This window comes from Anguilla rostrata, chromosome 15 (genome assembly GCF_018555375.3).
Source record: "Anguilla rostrata isolate EN2019 chromosome 15, ASM1855537v3, whole genome shotgun sequence".
NCBI lineage: Eukaryota > Metazoa > Chordata > Actinopteri > Anguilliformes > Anguillidae > Anguilla > Anguilla rostrata.
Window position 1 is genome coordinate 31,085,487 of NC_057947.1, and position 16,427 is coordinate 31,101,913.

At 50.7% G+C, this 16,427-nt stretch overlaps 1 protein-coding gene across 1 annotated transcript in view; it reads left to right on the top strand.

The window, feature by feature from the left end:
* Window positions 1-16,427, top strand: part of uxs1 (UDP-glucuronate decarboxylase 1) — a 51,945-nt gene that overhangs the window by 1,904 nt on the left and 33,614 nt on the right. The window contains exons 2-6 of the mRNA XM_064309844.1: window positions 3,442-3,469; window positions 4,448-4,496; window positions 8,484-8,527; window positions 12,018-12,078; window positions 14,426-14,606. Coding sequence (XP_064165914.1) covers window positions 3,442-3,469; window positions 4,448-4,496; window positions 8,484-8,527; window positions 12,018-12,078; window positions 14,426-14,606 — 363 coding nt within the window. The remainder of the gene's footprint in view (window positions 1-3,441; window positions 3,470-4,447; window positions 4,497-8,483; window positions 8,528-12,017; window positions 12,079-14,425; window positions 14,607-16,427) is intronic.

A 16,427-nucleotide genomic window follows, 5' to 3' on the forward strand; every position in this document is an offset into this window, starting at 1 on the left:
AGACGGTCAAAGCCTAACTAAAGGAGCTAAATGCTATGGGTTTGTCCCTTGCAGTGTAACCTTGGTGGCATGGGCGTTGCTAGACCCCTTTTACTGGGACACGTGCCCCAGTATTGATCCGCTGTGCCCCAGTAAAATCTCACGTTCGAGTTTTGACAGACTCCTATATTTGGCAGTGGACTAATTTAGATTGATAATAACGGGAAAAGAATGGATTTTTTTTTTCTAATCCACAGTGTCAAAGCAACACGGTTTAACCCAAAATACACGCTGAGGCGCGCACCTTGCGCGCGCGTTACTGTCCGTGCGCGGCAGTGTGCGTGTCACAGGCATTCAAGAAAAAAATTGTGTGATTTGATTAATGGGGGGGGGGGGGGGGGGCGGCCCAGTGGAGCTTTATGTCTAAAAAAAATCGCCCCCGCTTGGTGGAGAAATTCATGTCAGACCTGAAAAGGATTTTTTTTCTAAAAGCATTATTCATACCGAGTGGATGACATGGCACAGAGGGTGCAGCCACTTGTTAGGTTGTTCTGTCCTACAGAATCAGGTTCTGCCAGTTAATTTGGCCCTGTCTCGTCCTCAGCTTTGAACTACATTAGGCCAGTTAATTAACTTGTTATTTTGTGGCATCATGGGAAGTGTTTCTTGTTCAGTTTGTTTTGTGGTCTGTGACAATGCTTGCTGGGTGGGTGTCAGTTTAAATAAATCAGCCCTGCCTCCACTGGCTGGTCCTAGTGTTTGATGGATTGCCTCATGAGAGGACCAGCTGGTCCCACAGCAAGCTTTTGGTGGAAATGCTGAACGCAGCTCAGACCTGTTTCGTTGTGTTGGTTGTGTCGTGTGGAGGGAGCAGTCGGCTGTTTTTGGAAGTCTTACCCTAGTTTACAGTTGCTTGGGGATTTAAGTGCTGGTCTTCGTGGTTTTTTTTTTTTTCAACTTTTTTCAATTTTTTCACAGTCATCGTCTGTCAGCAGTCTGTATTTCCACATCCATGCGATGCTGACTCTGCTGGGAAAGGCCTAACCCTGCAAATATTAGCCTAATTATGATATGTAAATTAATGTTTGTCTTAATGGGGCAGAAATAGGAATTCTTCACGCATTGAATAGAATAGGGCTGCTTTCTGCGCACAGTTCAAAAAAACGAAACAAAAAACACGATGCGATGCGAATTCAGAACGTGGGCTTCCGCGTTTGTGCTGCGTTCATGAGTGCTTGTCCATGTGTGTTTGTTTCCTGAGACACCGCAGCTTGACACCGTGAGATCTGAAGTGTCGATGCGTGTGGCATCACACGGATACCTGTTCACCGCGACGCACGCGTCTGACGGCTGCTGTGATTGGCCTGCTGTGTTACGCGCTAAGGGCTTGATTGGCCGTGTCAGACGTGCTTTGGGCGAAACGCATCGCTTGCCTGGATCTGGCTGGGGGGGTCCCGGAGGAGAGGTTGGGGCCCCCTTGGCTGAGGTGAGGGGTCCTGCCGTGGGTTCGTGTGGGAGTGGAATAAGCTGCTGTGGAATGGTCCTGCGGAGATGGTGAGGTGGTGACCGTGGTTTCCTGTGAGCTCTGAGCGTGAGCATGTAGCTCATGTTTTTTTTGTTGTTGAAAACTTAGCGGTAGTTGTTTAGAGAGTGAGGGTACCTGCCATTGGCCTGTGGTACACCCCATCCTGCAGAGCTGCACTATCAGATCTGTGAGAGCTTTTAATGGCTGGTGGTGGTGGGGGGGGGGGGGGGGACACATTTCACAACACAGACACATTTCCTGGAAATGGCTTCCGGCTTGATCCGCAGTGTGGATGAAAGGCCGTGAGCCTGGACTGCAGCCTGTCTGCAGCGTGTCTGTGTGTTAAGTGCTTTCCCTCCACGCTCAGACGTGTTTGTGTGTGTAAATGAAAAGGGGAAGGGGCGTGTGTGTGAGTGGCCCCTGTCTGTGGCAGGGTCAGCACAGGGCTGGGTGCTGCAGTGCAGCGTAGTCTCCAGGCCCGGAGCTCTGGTTGATGAGCTCGCTGCGTAGGTCGGCCCTCACGCGTGCGTCTGCTCGCGTCCCTCACGCGTCCCTCGTCTGCTCGCGTCCCTCACGCGTCCCTCGTCTGCTCGCGTCCCTCACGCGTCCCTCGTCTGCTCGCGTCCCTCACGCGTCCCTCGTCTGCTCGCGTCCCTCACGCGTGCACTGCTCGCGTCCCTCACGCGTCCCTCGTCTGCTCGCGTCCCTCACGCGTGCGTCTGCTCGCGTCCCTCACGCGTGCACTGCTCGCGTCCCTCACGCGTCCCTCGTCTGCTCGCGTCCCTCACGCGTGCACTGCTCGCGTCCCTCACGCGTCCCTCGTCTGCTCGCGTCCCTCACGCGTCCCTCGTCTGCTCGCGTCCCTCACGCGTCCCTCGTCTGCTCGCGTCCCTCACGCGTGCGTCTGCTCGCGTCCCTCACGCGTCCCTCGTCTGCTCGCGTCCCTCACGCGTGCGTCTGCTCGCGTCCCTCGCGCGTGCGTCTGCTCGCGTCCCTCGCGCGTGCGTCTGCTCGCGTCCGCGTCGCCCTCCGCTGCGTCTGCTCGCGTCCCTCACGCGCGCGTCGCGTCCTCGCGTCCCTCTCGCGCCCTAGCGTCCTGCTCGCGTCCCTCACGCGTCCTCGTCTGCTCGCGTCCCTCACGCGTGCGTCTGCTCGCGTCCCTCACGCGTGCGTCTGCTCGCGTCCCTCGCGCGTGCGTCTGCTCGCGTCCCTCACGCGTGCGTCTGCTCGCGTCCCTCGCGCGTGCGTCTGCTCGCGTCCCTCACGCGTCCCTCGTCTGCTCGCGTCCCTCGCGCGTCTGCTCGCGTCCTCCGCGTCCCTCGTTGCGCGTCCCTCACGCGTGCGTCTGCTCGCGTCCCTCCGCGCGGCGTCTGCTCGCGTCCCTCACGCGTGCGTCTGCTCGCGTCCTCGCGCGTGCGTCTGCTCGCGTCCTCCGTCCTCGCTCTCGCGCTCTTGCTCTCGCGGAAACAGGCCCGTGGATTTCTCATCGATCGGGTACGACCTGGCGGTGTGAGAGAGTGAGACACGGGCCCGCCCTGTCCAGTGTGGGTGGGGCAGATGGGGTTGGACGTGGTGTGTGAGTGCTTGGCGTGGGTGGGGTAGAGGGGTGGGTGCGGTGTGCGGGTGGGGCCGGTGGGGCAGGGTGAGAGCGAATGTGGCCTCTGATTGGGTAGGGACAGCCCGTTCTCCACGGCGACGCAGTGGCAGGGAAAAAACGCTGAAATGCGTTCGTGTCCAAGTGCCCGTTTTTTCCGGAAACATCCTCACGGATTCCTGTGAGGCTGTCGTTCACCATCTGTTTCATTCCCTAACATCTGTTCCGTTAAAGAAAATGTGTTTGTTTAAAGTCTTCACCGTCAGAAAATAATGCACATTAAAATAAACTGTTGCAGTGTTTTTGTAAACTTATATTTTATCTCTTCTTTTTTTTTTTCCAGCTGTCTGGGGAACCTACACAAACATGAGGTACGGTATGTCTTATTTGCATCATGTGATCAGAAAGCCCAGACATCTGTTGCGTATCTCGTCTCTGCATACAGGCTCACAAAATGGCGGAGCTTCAGTTAAATACCGCTGTTCCGTCGGCTTGCGTGGATTGATTTTCAGTCGTGGTTTCTGCATCGGTTGAACCTGGAAGCAAAATTACTTTTCGCTTCCTTTGTGTATATGTGGATGTTATCACGTTGTAGTTCATTAAACAACACTGCTCTCTTGGAAGGAGACGGCCAAACTCTCAGCTGGTCTAACTCTGCCTCCCTTCCACATAATTACCTGTGTCAGTGTAAATAAATTTTACCCGTCTTATCTACGGACAGGGGAAACTATAGTTCACTGATGCCAATTCAGCCACTAGCCACATTGCATGGAACTCCATTAAAAATCCATTAAAAAGCATCGACAACATTGTGTACATTTGTTGGCCCTAGATTCAATTAAATTCAATTCAGTTTTATTTGTATAGAGCGTTTTACAGAGAACTGTCACAAAGACACTTTACAGAGTAGCAAGGCAAGAGACCTAGCAAAAAGACCAAACAGAGCAAACACCAGGCCTGAACTCCCTAATAGCAGGTACATAAGGTAAAAAAAAAACTCCCCTTGGGGAGAAAAGCCTCAAATGCCACCAAGAAAAAAAACTCCTCAATGGGAAGAAATCTCAAGAGGAATCCGGCTATGGAGGGGGAGCCCAGCCTCCACTGGCCAGCCTGGTGTAAAGTAGCAGACGGCAAATAAAATGGGTCGAACAGGTTACCCCCGAGGTGAAAGCTAACAGGAAGAGTAGAAGACCAAATGGTGTAGTTAGAATAGTGCAGTTGGATATCGAAATAATTTGTGTGGTAAGTGTGCTTATTTTCACTGAATGAGTCGGCCCCATGCACCGGCCAGTGCTGATAGGCTAACGGTGCTGTTCGTCTTCCGCTAAAACACGCCTCTTTCCTCTCAGGTCCATACAGGAGCAGGGGGAAATGAAGATTGAACACAAGATAAACGAGGTGGGTTGAAAAACTGCCCTTTCTCCACCCGTTGTCTCTCTCTCTCTCTCTCTCTCTCTCTCTCTCTCTCTCTCTCTCTCCTGTTTTTCCTTCTGGTCCCCGAACCAGTACCATCCTTTTTCGCCTCAGGGGAACACTCTGGTGTGGGGGTGTACAGACTTTTTTTTTAGCACTGACCCAAATACTATCAATCCTTGCTTTTTGTGACATTTTCATTATGTCATCTTAATAACTATTCATTGATAATCAATTGTTAAATTGCTGACAATAGCTGTGTTTTTAGTACCTAAAAGCAAAATTAAAGGATGAAGTTACTGAAATTAGCAGGCAATTAATCACAAAAGGCATCGTCAGATTAACAGAATTTAAAGCTTTATCAATGACACGTAGTCTGGGTACAGTGCTCAAAGCTGCCAGACAGAAAACAATAGGATAAAACACTCATTAATGTTACAGTCATCATCAATTAGTCTCTTTTTAATGGGACATGTCAGCCAATTCCCAGTGGGAAAGTTTAAACACATTTATAATGCTAATATTTCTGTATATTGCTAATATTTCAGTACAACCAATATTTCTTACAGATTTTTTTTATATCAAAAAGCACAAAAAGACCATATTGTGATGATGAGCTAAAGTTGTTAAATATCTTACGTTTTATGCACAAGAAACAAGTTGGAATCAGTGCTATCTTGTGGAGTACGGTTGGAATGAAGCACTAGTCAACATTAAGGCATTTACGCAATCATAGGAAATAAACTCAAATGCAAACAATAAAAATGCTTTTTAATTTGTTTTATCTTTTCTATTTAGCATTTATTTGTTCCAAAATAGAACAACATTAATGAATATTAACACCTTTTTCTATTCTGGCTCAGTTGCATTGCAATGTTGCTGTAAGCTACATGATACCGTGAACAGATATCTATTCCCCATGACCCAAGTTTGGCTGACCAACGCATTAGTTTGTGCACCACTGGCCTTAACAAGAACTTGCTAGCCACGCAAAAGCGTGAAAGACCGTTATTGTCAGCAGTCTGGCAAAGTGCAGTAGGAATTTCTCTCTTTTGGAAATATCAAAGAATCATTGAACTTGAACAGAGATGTGAATTACTGTACTTACTGTCTTGTGAAGTTTGCAAGTTAAAGAGTTCCTCTTTTCTTTCTCCCTCTCTCCTTTACTCTTCTCCCTCCCACCTTTCACATCTCTCTCTCTCTCTCCCTCCCTCCCTCTCTTCCCCCTCCCCCTCTCTCTCCCTCCCTCTCTTCCCCCTCTCTCTCTCTCCCCCTCCCTCTCTCTCTCTCCCTCTCTCTCTCTCTCTCTCCCTCTCCCTCCTTCCCTCTCTCTCTCTCTCACTCTCTCTCCCTCCTTCCCTCCTTCCCTCTCTCTCTCTCTCTCCACTGAAATGAATGAGTGACTTCTGGGGAGCGCTTGGCGGGAATGCCGTGTTTGGTGTAAACCCCGAGGTGACTCATGACGATTTCGGGACTCCCGCGACCGACCCGCCGTTTGTGCACCGCCGCTCCGGAGCGTTAGCGGCTGACGCGCGGGCGCGCGGTTACTGTAGCTAAGCTGCTCCCTGCAGGACAGAGCTCAAAGACGCAGCGAAATGCTAACTGAGCGTGAGAAACCATAGAAACACGCCAATTCCATTTGGTTTCAATTTTTTTTTTTCGAGAAATAAACAAAGAAACCCTGCCTGCCGCGTGTGAAGCATATTCAGTCATCAGGATGGAAGCTGGGTGCTAACGTTGGCTAGCGTCTCCCAGTAGCGAGGGAGCAGACCTGGGTCAAATATGTATTTGTTTTGGATTCAGATACTTCTCTGCGCTTTACTGATCTTGTCTGGTGTATTGGAACCAATGAAATACTCTCAAAAACCGCAAACCCCGCCTTCTGGTCATATTGGCAGACTCAGTTGCACCAGCCAAGATCAACAGAGCACAGACAAGTGTTTGAATCCAAAACAAATGCGTAATTGACCCGGGTCTGCTACTCAGTAGGTGAAATTTATTGCTGTGAGGATGATGTCAGATGTCTGGTTGAAATTTGGCCTGCTTCATTAACTGTCCATGACAGGGGGGCTTGTGGGTAGGGTGGGCTTTGCTCTGTCAGGGTACCATTGGGACCCCCTAGCCGATTGCTTGATGCCCACATGCGATTCGTTCATGTTGGTGAGAGATACACCTCACTTGCGTGCCTGCGCTCTCCAGTAGTATGCTGTAGATCCTGTAAGGTCCAGTGCTTCTTCTCCTACGGTGGACGGCAAGAGCAGCAGAGCCCCCTCTACAGGTGTACGAATTTACTGCAATTGCAAGTGGGAGAAAAACAGGCAACATAAAAGAGAAATGGTGTATTATCTGTAAAGTCATATTTTTTGTGATGTTATAGGCTTTATGCCCCAAAATAAAATAAAAATGAAAGGAAGGGCAGGGATTTGTTCATCCCCCTCAGTGTCGCCAGATTTTACAGTGGGGGCACCCAGCAGGTGGCCATTAAAAATTAGCATTATTACAGAGATGGTTACCTCCTAATTACTCCCCCCCCCCCAAATAGCCAGAAAGACTGCTTATCATCACAGCCTCGCCTCTGGAATGCGCATGACCTTCTGCTTCAAAGTGTTCATCCCTGTGTGTTCGGTTCGTCTGGCGCCTTTCAGCGGACGCGATGTTACTTATCTGCAGAGGAAAGCGGCGTTTGATGAAAGAGGCCAGAATCGTACTCAAACAGTCGCTTTGTTGACTGGCGCCGCCTCCGTTCAAGATAATACTTTGGCCATCTGCTCATTACCTGCTGAAAAGATGCTGCTGGGAGAGTCTTTTCATGTTGCTGGCCCTGAGGTTTATGAACCAGATGTGAGTAGCGTTTTTAGAGGTGGGTTTATTATTTATTTTCACTGAGGGAAATGGCGTCTGTGCACACGGGCCGCTGCTGTTTCTGTGGCGATTGTTTCTGTGGCGATTGCATTGTTACACACGCTGGCGTTGGCAGCCCCGTGTGTTTGCGCTGGTCTGTATTGTGACTCAGAACAGCAGTCAGATGAAGCTCGGGGCTTTCATTGGTTCTGTTTGTTGGCCTGTAACGTACGCTTAAGGCTCTGTTCTGCCTGTGCCAGCCGGATGGATAAGGGGACAGTGAATTAATAAAAATAAGATGCTGAATTAAATCTTTGGTGAGTAGACTCCCCGCACATTTTGCTGGATGTTGGCTCTTGCTCTCTTTCACGTGTTACTTGTGATACTGCGTTTAAAAAAAAAAGTCGTTCCAGTGATAATTATAAAGTTGTTTCAGGCTTCTTGTAGTCATTTTGCGCTGGATTTCTCACTCCCTCCTCCTGCTCTGCACGTCCCTGCAGCTCATCCCTGCCTTGCCAGCCCCTGCGCTCATCCAGAACCCTGCTGCTCACCCCTGCTACGCCCCCAGACCCAGCCGTGACACTCCCCATCTCATATCTCCCTCCACCGGCTGCTCGTATGAAATTAAACACGAGGAGCCGCTCGCTGTCATACCGTATTTTCAGAAGATCATCGAACTCTACACGCAAACCGCACCTCTCTGTTCTGCTACCTATAGGCTGTGCCCCCCCCCCCCCCCCCCTTCACGTGCCTGCACCTCGCATTGTGTCTGACCCCCCCGGCGATGGAATGAGTTTCCCACTGCAGTCAGGACCGTAAAAAAACTCCGCCTGTAGACCCGCCTCTTCAGACTGCACCATGGCTCCCCCTCACCTCTATCTCTCCTGTCTTCCTTCTTTCTAGATGCATCTCACTCTGGGGTACTTGCAGCCTCACTTTGTACTAGTGTACTTAACTTTCGATAGGGCTTTTGCCTTCTTGCTGATATCTCACTCTGGTATTCCTGAGCCTGACGCTAATGTGCTCTGTCACTCTGGATTAGAGCGCCTGCTAAGTGTTTGTTGTGTAATGTGCTGCGCGGTAACCGACTTAAAACAGTTCTGTTGACAGCGCCCTTCTCTGTTTCTGCAGGCGGTCGCCCCTCTTCGGGAGAAGATCCGAGATCTGGAGCTCAGGTATTTATGACATCACCGCTGAAGGTGCACGCTGGCATGCACGGGTGTCCAAGTTTCCCACCAACCTGCCCCCCATCCTGTTCCACAAGATACATCCAACTTTCCCACATACCTGCACCATCCTGTTCTACAAGATACATCCAACTCTCCCACATACCTACACCATCCTGTTCCACAAGATACATCCAACTCTCCCACATACCGACACCATCCTGTTCCACAAGATACATCCAACTCTCCCACAAACCTACACCATCCTGTTCCACAAGATATATCCAACTCTCCCACAAACTACGGTATCCGTCCAAAATTCAATCTCCACAACCTAGCTCTGTTCCACAAGATACATCCAACTCTCCCACAAACCTACAGCATCCTGTTCCACAAGATACATCCAACTCTCCCACAAACCTGCACCATCCTGTTCCACAGGACACACATCCAGCTGTCCCACAAACCTACACCATCCTGTTCCACAGGACACACATCCAACTGTCCCACAAACCTGCACCATCCTGTTCCACAGCACACACATCCAACTCTCCCACAAACGAGGGTGTATGTGTTTTCTTGACACGCTAAGCACTGGTCACGTGTCAGCGTAGCCCTGTTTTGTGCAAATGCATGTAGCAAACACGCCTTTTGACCTGCGTTGTTTACGAATGTGGAAATTAAGTCGTGCCTTTTTCATTGTGAGTTACATAACATAACATAACATAACAGTGGAAGAGTGCACTCAGTAGAGTGCAGATCTCCGCCAGGCGAAGCACTTGTTGATCACTTGCGGTTAGAGATTAGCTGCGGACAGATACACAAACACACACGCACACGCGCGACCAAACGCATAATCCCCTCCAGGCTCTGCCTGGCGGAGATAATAATAATGACGAGAACAGGCCATTCAGCCCAACAGTGCTCATTCAGTGCGGGCGACGGGTGCTCAGGGATGAGTAGGATTTGGCAGGAAGGGTGCGTCCCCCCCCTGCAGGACGGAGAAGGGGGGCGCTGTGTGAAGCGCTGTGGTGTGGAGAGGAAGGGGCGTGGCTGTGCTCCAGGGGTGACTTTTGCCGCAGAAGTCTAATAAATTGAGAGGTTATCTGCTCTGGAGGGTTGGGGTCAATTCAATTTCTGTTCATGAATGAGGAACGTTCTCCGAGAACATCTTGGGCATTTTTCAATTCATGGATTCAATTGGAATTCATTTTCCTCATTTGTCTGAATCGAAATGTAATTGACCCGAAACCTCTTTCCTCTCCTTCTCTCCCTCTCTCTCTCACTATCTTCATCTGCCCCTCACTCCTCCTCTCCCTCCTTCTCTCTCTCCCCTTCTCTCCCCCCCCCCCCTCTCTGCTGCTCTTCACTCTGCTTTGCTGTGTGAATGGAGAGATAAATGCATTATCTGCATATCTGGTAGGTAGAAGCTGCAGGTGCTGCCAGAAACGTGCCTGTTCAGAGGCTTTTGTGCTTCCACCGTGTCTCCCTCAGTTTGAGTGAAGGCGCTGAGCTCAGCGTGTGGTGTGATGAACTACCTGCAGGGTAAAGCACCCCGTCTGCTCAGAGAATGAAACTCTTACACGTGCAGACGCTCTGAGATGAATGGAGTCACCGGTATAAAGTTCCTAAAAGAGGGATTTTTTGGTTCTGCTCTTCTTGATTATAAACTGGCCTCCTCTCTCTCCCCGGATTGAAGCTTGCAGTCGCTCACCTTGCTTTGTCTTGTGCCGATGCACAGTGTTTGCATAGCAGGGTACACACAGAATCAGGACAGGATTGTGAGGTAAGACATAAGGAACTGGACTGGGGGGGTCAGTTCCTGAGAGAGGGTGCTGCCCTTGTGTCCATTGAAGTAAATGGGTAATGTGTTAATATTATGCCTGGTAATTTTCCCTGGATAAAGATGTGATAAATCAGGGTGTACGGTATGTATCTTGTCAAAATACTAATTTCTGTGTGAGCACTATGGTGTGGTTCAGCATTGCACTGCACTGCCTTGTGGCATTTGCTATGTGGTGAACTTGATCAGAATTCAGTACAGTTGTTGGTTTGTTTGAGTCATACGTTTATCTTAAAAGACGAATTCCATATGTCGGCTGCGGTGGGTCTGTGTTGTGTGGAAGCTTGGTAAAATAAAAAGTTCTTGAATTAGCAGCATTAGCTAGTACTCTTAAGTCAGCAGAAAATTGTGCATGTACATGCTAAAAATGGGCAAGCACTGAAGGAAATGTCTGTGTCTTGTGTGATCTAGTGATCAGACGTGACGTCCGCCACGTTTCCCTCTGCTGATGACGCGTTTCCCCTCGGAGTTCCATGCTAACATCCCCTTAGACCCCCGCTGTTCATGAAACGCTAAATAATTCACCAGCCTTTGGTCACCAAACACCCCCAGCAATTACCCCTCTTTCACTGTCGCTGTGGTCTCCTCCGGCGGCCATGACAGCTAGCCCAGCCCAGGCCAGCCCAGCCCAGCCCAGCGGTACACGTGCCCCTGTGCATGCTGGGATGCATTATTCGCTTGGAAAAACACGAGCCGCGCCGAGATGACCCGACGGGCTCGAGTCCGGCTTTGCCTCATATTGTGAGATCTGGAGGCCCTTCGGGGAGCTGTGTTTACAGGGTGTTGCTGTCTTTCATTTCCATCCCGGTCGCTGAGGGAAAGGCTTTTCTCATCCACAATAAGAGAGGGATGAATCCCCGGGGGGAGGGATTTAGCTGCGGTTATCCTGCTTGTGTTTGTGTGGATCGTGAGGAGTGTGAAGCCAGGCTTCCTGAACACCGTGTTTTCCTGTGAGCGGAGAGGCGGGGGGGGGAGGGGGGTGAGTCTGGTCTGCCTCACTGAGGTCCCATACCCAAGCTCCTCCCCCGATAATATCACCACGGTAACAGGAAAGGGGACAATGTTGTAGCTCGAAGTCATGGTTCCCAGTTTGACTTATAGGTCTTTCTGACCTATGCTACGCTTACTGTAGGACCTGTGTTTTTTAGTTGTTCCAGTGACCTTTGGTATGCACTTATTGTACGTCCCTTTGGATAAAAGCGTCTGCCAAATGAATAAATGTGAATGTCCCCATTTTGACAGATGCCAATAACATACTCCGAAGGCAATAAAAAGCCTAGAATCGAGACTAGATACTGAAAGCTTCCTTATACTTGCACAAAGGAAGCAATTGAATACACCTGACTAAGAAACACTTGTGAAGTCAGGTTGTCACAAACGTTATGGTGCCCTGATATGGAAGGACAGTGTATAAAAAGTGTTGTAAAAAGTACCGCATTGTGAAACCAAAATGTATAAAAGTCCCCTTTAATAAAAGCTGAGAATCTGCACTTTAACCAACATGTGAATTGTTGTGTTTACAAATCTAACATTGTGGTGCAGAGTCAAATCAAGGAAAAAATATGTCTTTGTCCCAAACATTCTGGAGCTCACTGTATAAATGACTGTATTCATACCTGGTGTTTCCCCACTAACGAAGACGTTTTTCTTTCCCAGTCTTTCACAGAAGTACCCTCCAGTGAAGTTCCTGTCGGAGAAGGACAGGAAGCGGATTTTGGTGAGTGTTAAGGGAGGTCACATGGGCCACCGTGCATCCCCATCCGGCTGAGGTCCCGTCACCTTAATCTGAACACGGCTCCCGTTTTCACACGCCCCGGGCAATAACTTTTAATGTGTCGATTGAGCCGTTAGAGGATTAACACTGACCTTGTCCACATCTGTGAAATTTCCTTTTGTGGAGTGAAATATTTCTGAATGGGAGTGCTGGAGGAAAGCTGGCATCTGTTCATTTCTGTAATGATCATTCATAAGTTTGCTTTTGATAGACGCCCTAGGGGTCCCTCGATGGCAGCCTCATGTTTCATGTGTCTGTGGGTTTTTTTTTTTTTTTCGTTTTTTTTTCAATTCTTAATTTACTGGACTGAATTAATCTCCATTTATTTTAGATGAATAAATCAGGGTCTTGGCGGGGAGAAGTGCGCTCGTTTCCGTCGTTTCACGGAGCTCGTTACGCGGCCTTTCGCCCGCGACGCGGAGACGCTCAATTAGCATTGAAATGACAGAGCGGCCCGGCGTTGTGCCGACGCTGTGCCGAACCTGTGCCAACGCTGTGCCGACGTTGTGCCGTCGCCGTGCCGACGCTGTGCCGACGTTGTGCCGACGCCGTGCCGACGCTGTGCTGCGCTTGTAGGACTCTGAGGTGATTTCGCTATTGTGCTGGAGACAGGAGGGGGGGCAGAGCCACCCTTTGCTCCTGCAAACGCCCCCCCGCTCCCGGGGTGAATACGCTGATGGTGTCAGTTCTGCGTGCGAGATCTCAGCTGTCTGTCATTTCCCCCGCCGACCAGCGCAGCAGTCATCATTTTCCTTTGTTGTTCCAACAGTGAGAGAGGGGAGACCCCCCCCCCCCCCCTTCCACCTCACCCCAAATACAGGAGGGCCTTTGGGTCGTTCATACGCTGCTGATCCACAGGGTTGCTCCTTTTAATATCTTCTTTTCTCTCCTCTCCCCCATTTTTGGACGCCCAGTCACAGCTGTGGTCCAGTCTCTCTTCCCTGCAGCCTTGTCCCTGCTCTGTTTTGAAAGCTCCTCAGTCTTTCACAGTTCAGTCTTGCTTTGAACTCCACTGCTTCACTGAGAGATCTCACAGAGGAGAAGAAGCCATTGAGTTTCTTTTATCTCTCTGAAGTCATGTGAACCATCGTTTGCACATGCAAGGGGCAATTTGGTGCCTCTGCTAATTTGGGCTTCCCATGGTGCATGGAGCCCTCTCTAGGGCCGGCCCAAGATGAGGGGCAGGTGCTCAAAGTGAGAAAAGGGCTCACCAACCTCGAAGAACTGTTTTAAGACACCCAGTTATTCTACACAATATATTTTACCAAAGTAAATGAATGAAAATGAATGACAGCAACAGTAATAATTATACAAATATTATTTATTTATTTAATTTATGAAATCGAAGGGGCACATTGTGCACTTCAGGCAAAAGGGGTGGGTGCTTGGGCACCTGGGTCCTTGCCCCCACCCCCCCCCCCCCCAAACTTCCCCTCTAGGGTTTCTCTGTTTTGGTCCCTCATTAATTAATTTGTATTGTGTTTTCCTTGGCAGTGTGGAGGAGGTTGTGGACCAGAAAAAAAAGAAATTTTTATGTGTGAAAGTTTCTTGCCCTCAAAACTTGTGGCAATAAAATGTGAAAATTGTTCAAGGAGAGGCCATAATTGGAAATGAAACTCGGAACGTTTTTATTTACGACTGCTTATTTTTTGAACGTTGACAGAAAAGCCGCTCGTAATGTCCCACACCACCAAGCAGGACGTGCTTCCTCGCCCACGTCCTCGGTCAGGAGGGTTTGTCTTTATGATGCTGTCCGGCGGTGTCTAGTTGACGTTTTATTTTTTGGCTCGAGATTTACAGATGGGTTTCTCGAGGCTGCCTGTGAGCAGGGGGCATACTGGGTAATTTCCACCTTAAGAACAATTTTATTGACTTCAAGATAATTAACAGGTCTGTGGTCGACGCAGCTGACCTGATATCTGAAAAAACAAGTAAGACCGTGTCTAAGCATGGCTGACCTGGCTTTGCTAGTTTCATTTGGGGAAGTATTAGGCTCTTCCGTGGTTGGCTATTCCTTCGACAGCTTTAGTGGGGGAACATTGCTTTATCTTTATGTTAGCGTTCTCATCTTTACATAATGCTGCTGTTTCAGTGTATTAAATATAATACGCTGTCTCTCCAAATTCAGAAGGGTTTTGCCATGCTGCCTGCGTACCCCCGGTGGCGTCCACAGGCACTGCAGTTTCAGTAGCGCTGATGCTATTGGTCTGTGCTGTACGGGCCTCAGGTGGCCTGACTCCTGCGTCTCATTGGCTTGTTTCTCCCTGCTCGCTCTTTTATCCCCGCCCAGATCACCGGGGGGGCGGGGTTTGTGGGCTCCCACCTGACGGACAAGCTGATGATGGACGGGCACGAGGTGACGGTGGTGGACAACTTCTTCACGGGCCGCAAGCGCAACGTGGAGCACTGGATCGGCCACGAGAACTTCGAGCTGATCAACCACGACGTGGTGGAGCCGCTGTACATCGAAGGTGAGCCCCGGCAGGGTCTGGAGTGGCAGGGTGGGTCTGGAGCGGCAGGGTCTGGAGCAGCAGGGTCCAGAGCAGCAGGGTCCAGAGTGGCAGAGTGGGTCTGGAGCTTCAGGGTCCAGAGCGGCAGCGTCCAGAGCGGCAGGGCCCAGAGCGACAGGGCCCAGAGCGGCAGGGCCCAGAGCAGCAGGGTCCAGAGCGGCAGGGTCCAGGGCGGCAGGGTGGGTCTGGAGCAGCAGGGTCCAGAGCGGCAGGGTCCAGGGTGGCAGGGTCCAGAGCGACAGGGTCCAGAGCAGCAGGGTCCAGAGCAGCAGGGTCCAGAGTGGCAGGGTCCAGAGCAGCAGGGTCCAGAGTGGCAGGGTCCAGAGCAGCAGGGTCCAGAGTGGCAGGGTGGGTCTGGAGCAGCAGGGTCCAGAGCGGCAGGGTAGGTCTGGAGCAGCAGGGTCCAGAGCGACAGGGTCCAGAGCGACAGGGTCCAGAGCGGCAGGGTCCAGAGCGACACGGTCCAGAGCGGCAGGGTCCAGAGCGACAGGGTCCAGAGCGGCAGGGTCCAGAGCGGCAGGGTCCAGAGTGGCAGGGTCCAGAGCGGCAGGGTCCAGAGCGACACGGTCCAGAGCGGCAGGGTCCAGAGTGACAGGGTCCAGAGTGGCAGGGTGGGTCTGGAGCAGCAGGGTCCAGAGCGGCAGGGTCTAGAGCTCTGCTCCACACACAGGAAGGCTGCTTTATAAACAGCAAGTTTTACTGTACTTAATGTAGGCGCCCAACACGTAGCTCTTTAAGAGTGGGGGGGTGTTCTGTGTGGACTGTGAACTGGCTGCACCACCCAACACGCCATGTTTCCACTGCCTCTCAGCCAAACTGGGTGTGAAAACACCACGGATTGGCTACTTTCAAGTTCATGTATTTTACTCAGCTGGCAGAAGATCATCACATTCTCCATCACATTTTTTTATTTTCTTGTGTAATCTGGAGTTTCTTCAAAACCTTCCTTTAGAAGGGAGACCTTGCTAAGATGGCCGCCGTAAAATACCGTACAAAAAAAAGTTTCGTATCGCGGAGGCACAGAGCAGCGCGGTAGCCCAGAGACCGCTTGCGAATGCAGCCCGCGGAGCGCGCCTTCCTGCAATCAGAGAGCAGCAGCGCTCTTCAATCCCAGCGCCGCGAGGAGCAGATTTAAAATTACCCCGGGACGCCGGGCCTTCCATCTCAGCCTCATTGTAACACGCCGTCGCTCCCGGCCCCGAGGCGCGTAATCAGAGAGCGCGGAGAGCTGTTCCAGTGCCTGTGAATGCCTCCGGAACATGAAAAAACACCCACTTAATGGAGTGCCGCTGCCGGGTGCAATTACCGCAGCGAAGAGAGGCCGGGGAGGAAAGAGGGCAGCTTCACCCGCCATTGATTCACAGATAAAGCGTAATAATTCTGCTGCCTGCGAGTGGACAAAGAGGCCCGGCCCGCCGTTCAATAAAGAGAGACAGCAGTGGGTGAGAAACATGAAGACAAATGAAAAGCTTAATGAAGAACCCTTAACAAAGAGGAGGCAGCGTGCGCGCACGCACTCAGGATGTCCAAATTGGGAGGGGGAATGCGTACCTCTCTAAAGCCCTTATTGCCATATTGTTACGAAAATAAGTGCAAACGACTGACAGGAAGTACTAATTGCGGTGTGACCTGGAACACCGGCCCCCTGAGATGGTGTTGTGGAAATGTAATGGCTATGCGCGTACATATATATCACCAGCTCATGTGAACCAATCAAACAAGTTTGCTTGCCTAGGAGAGCAGCATGATTGGTTAAAAGCAGGCAGCAGTTGAGCGTGAGGC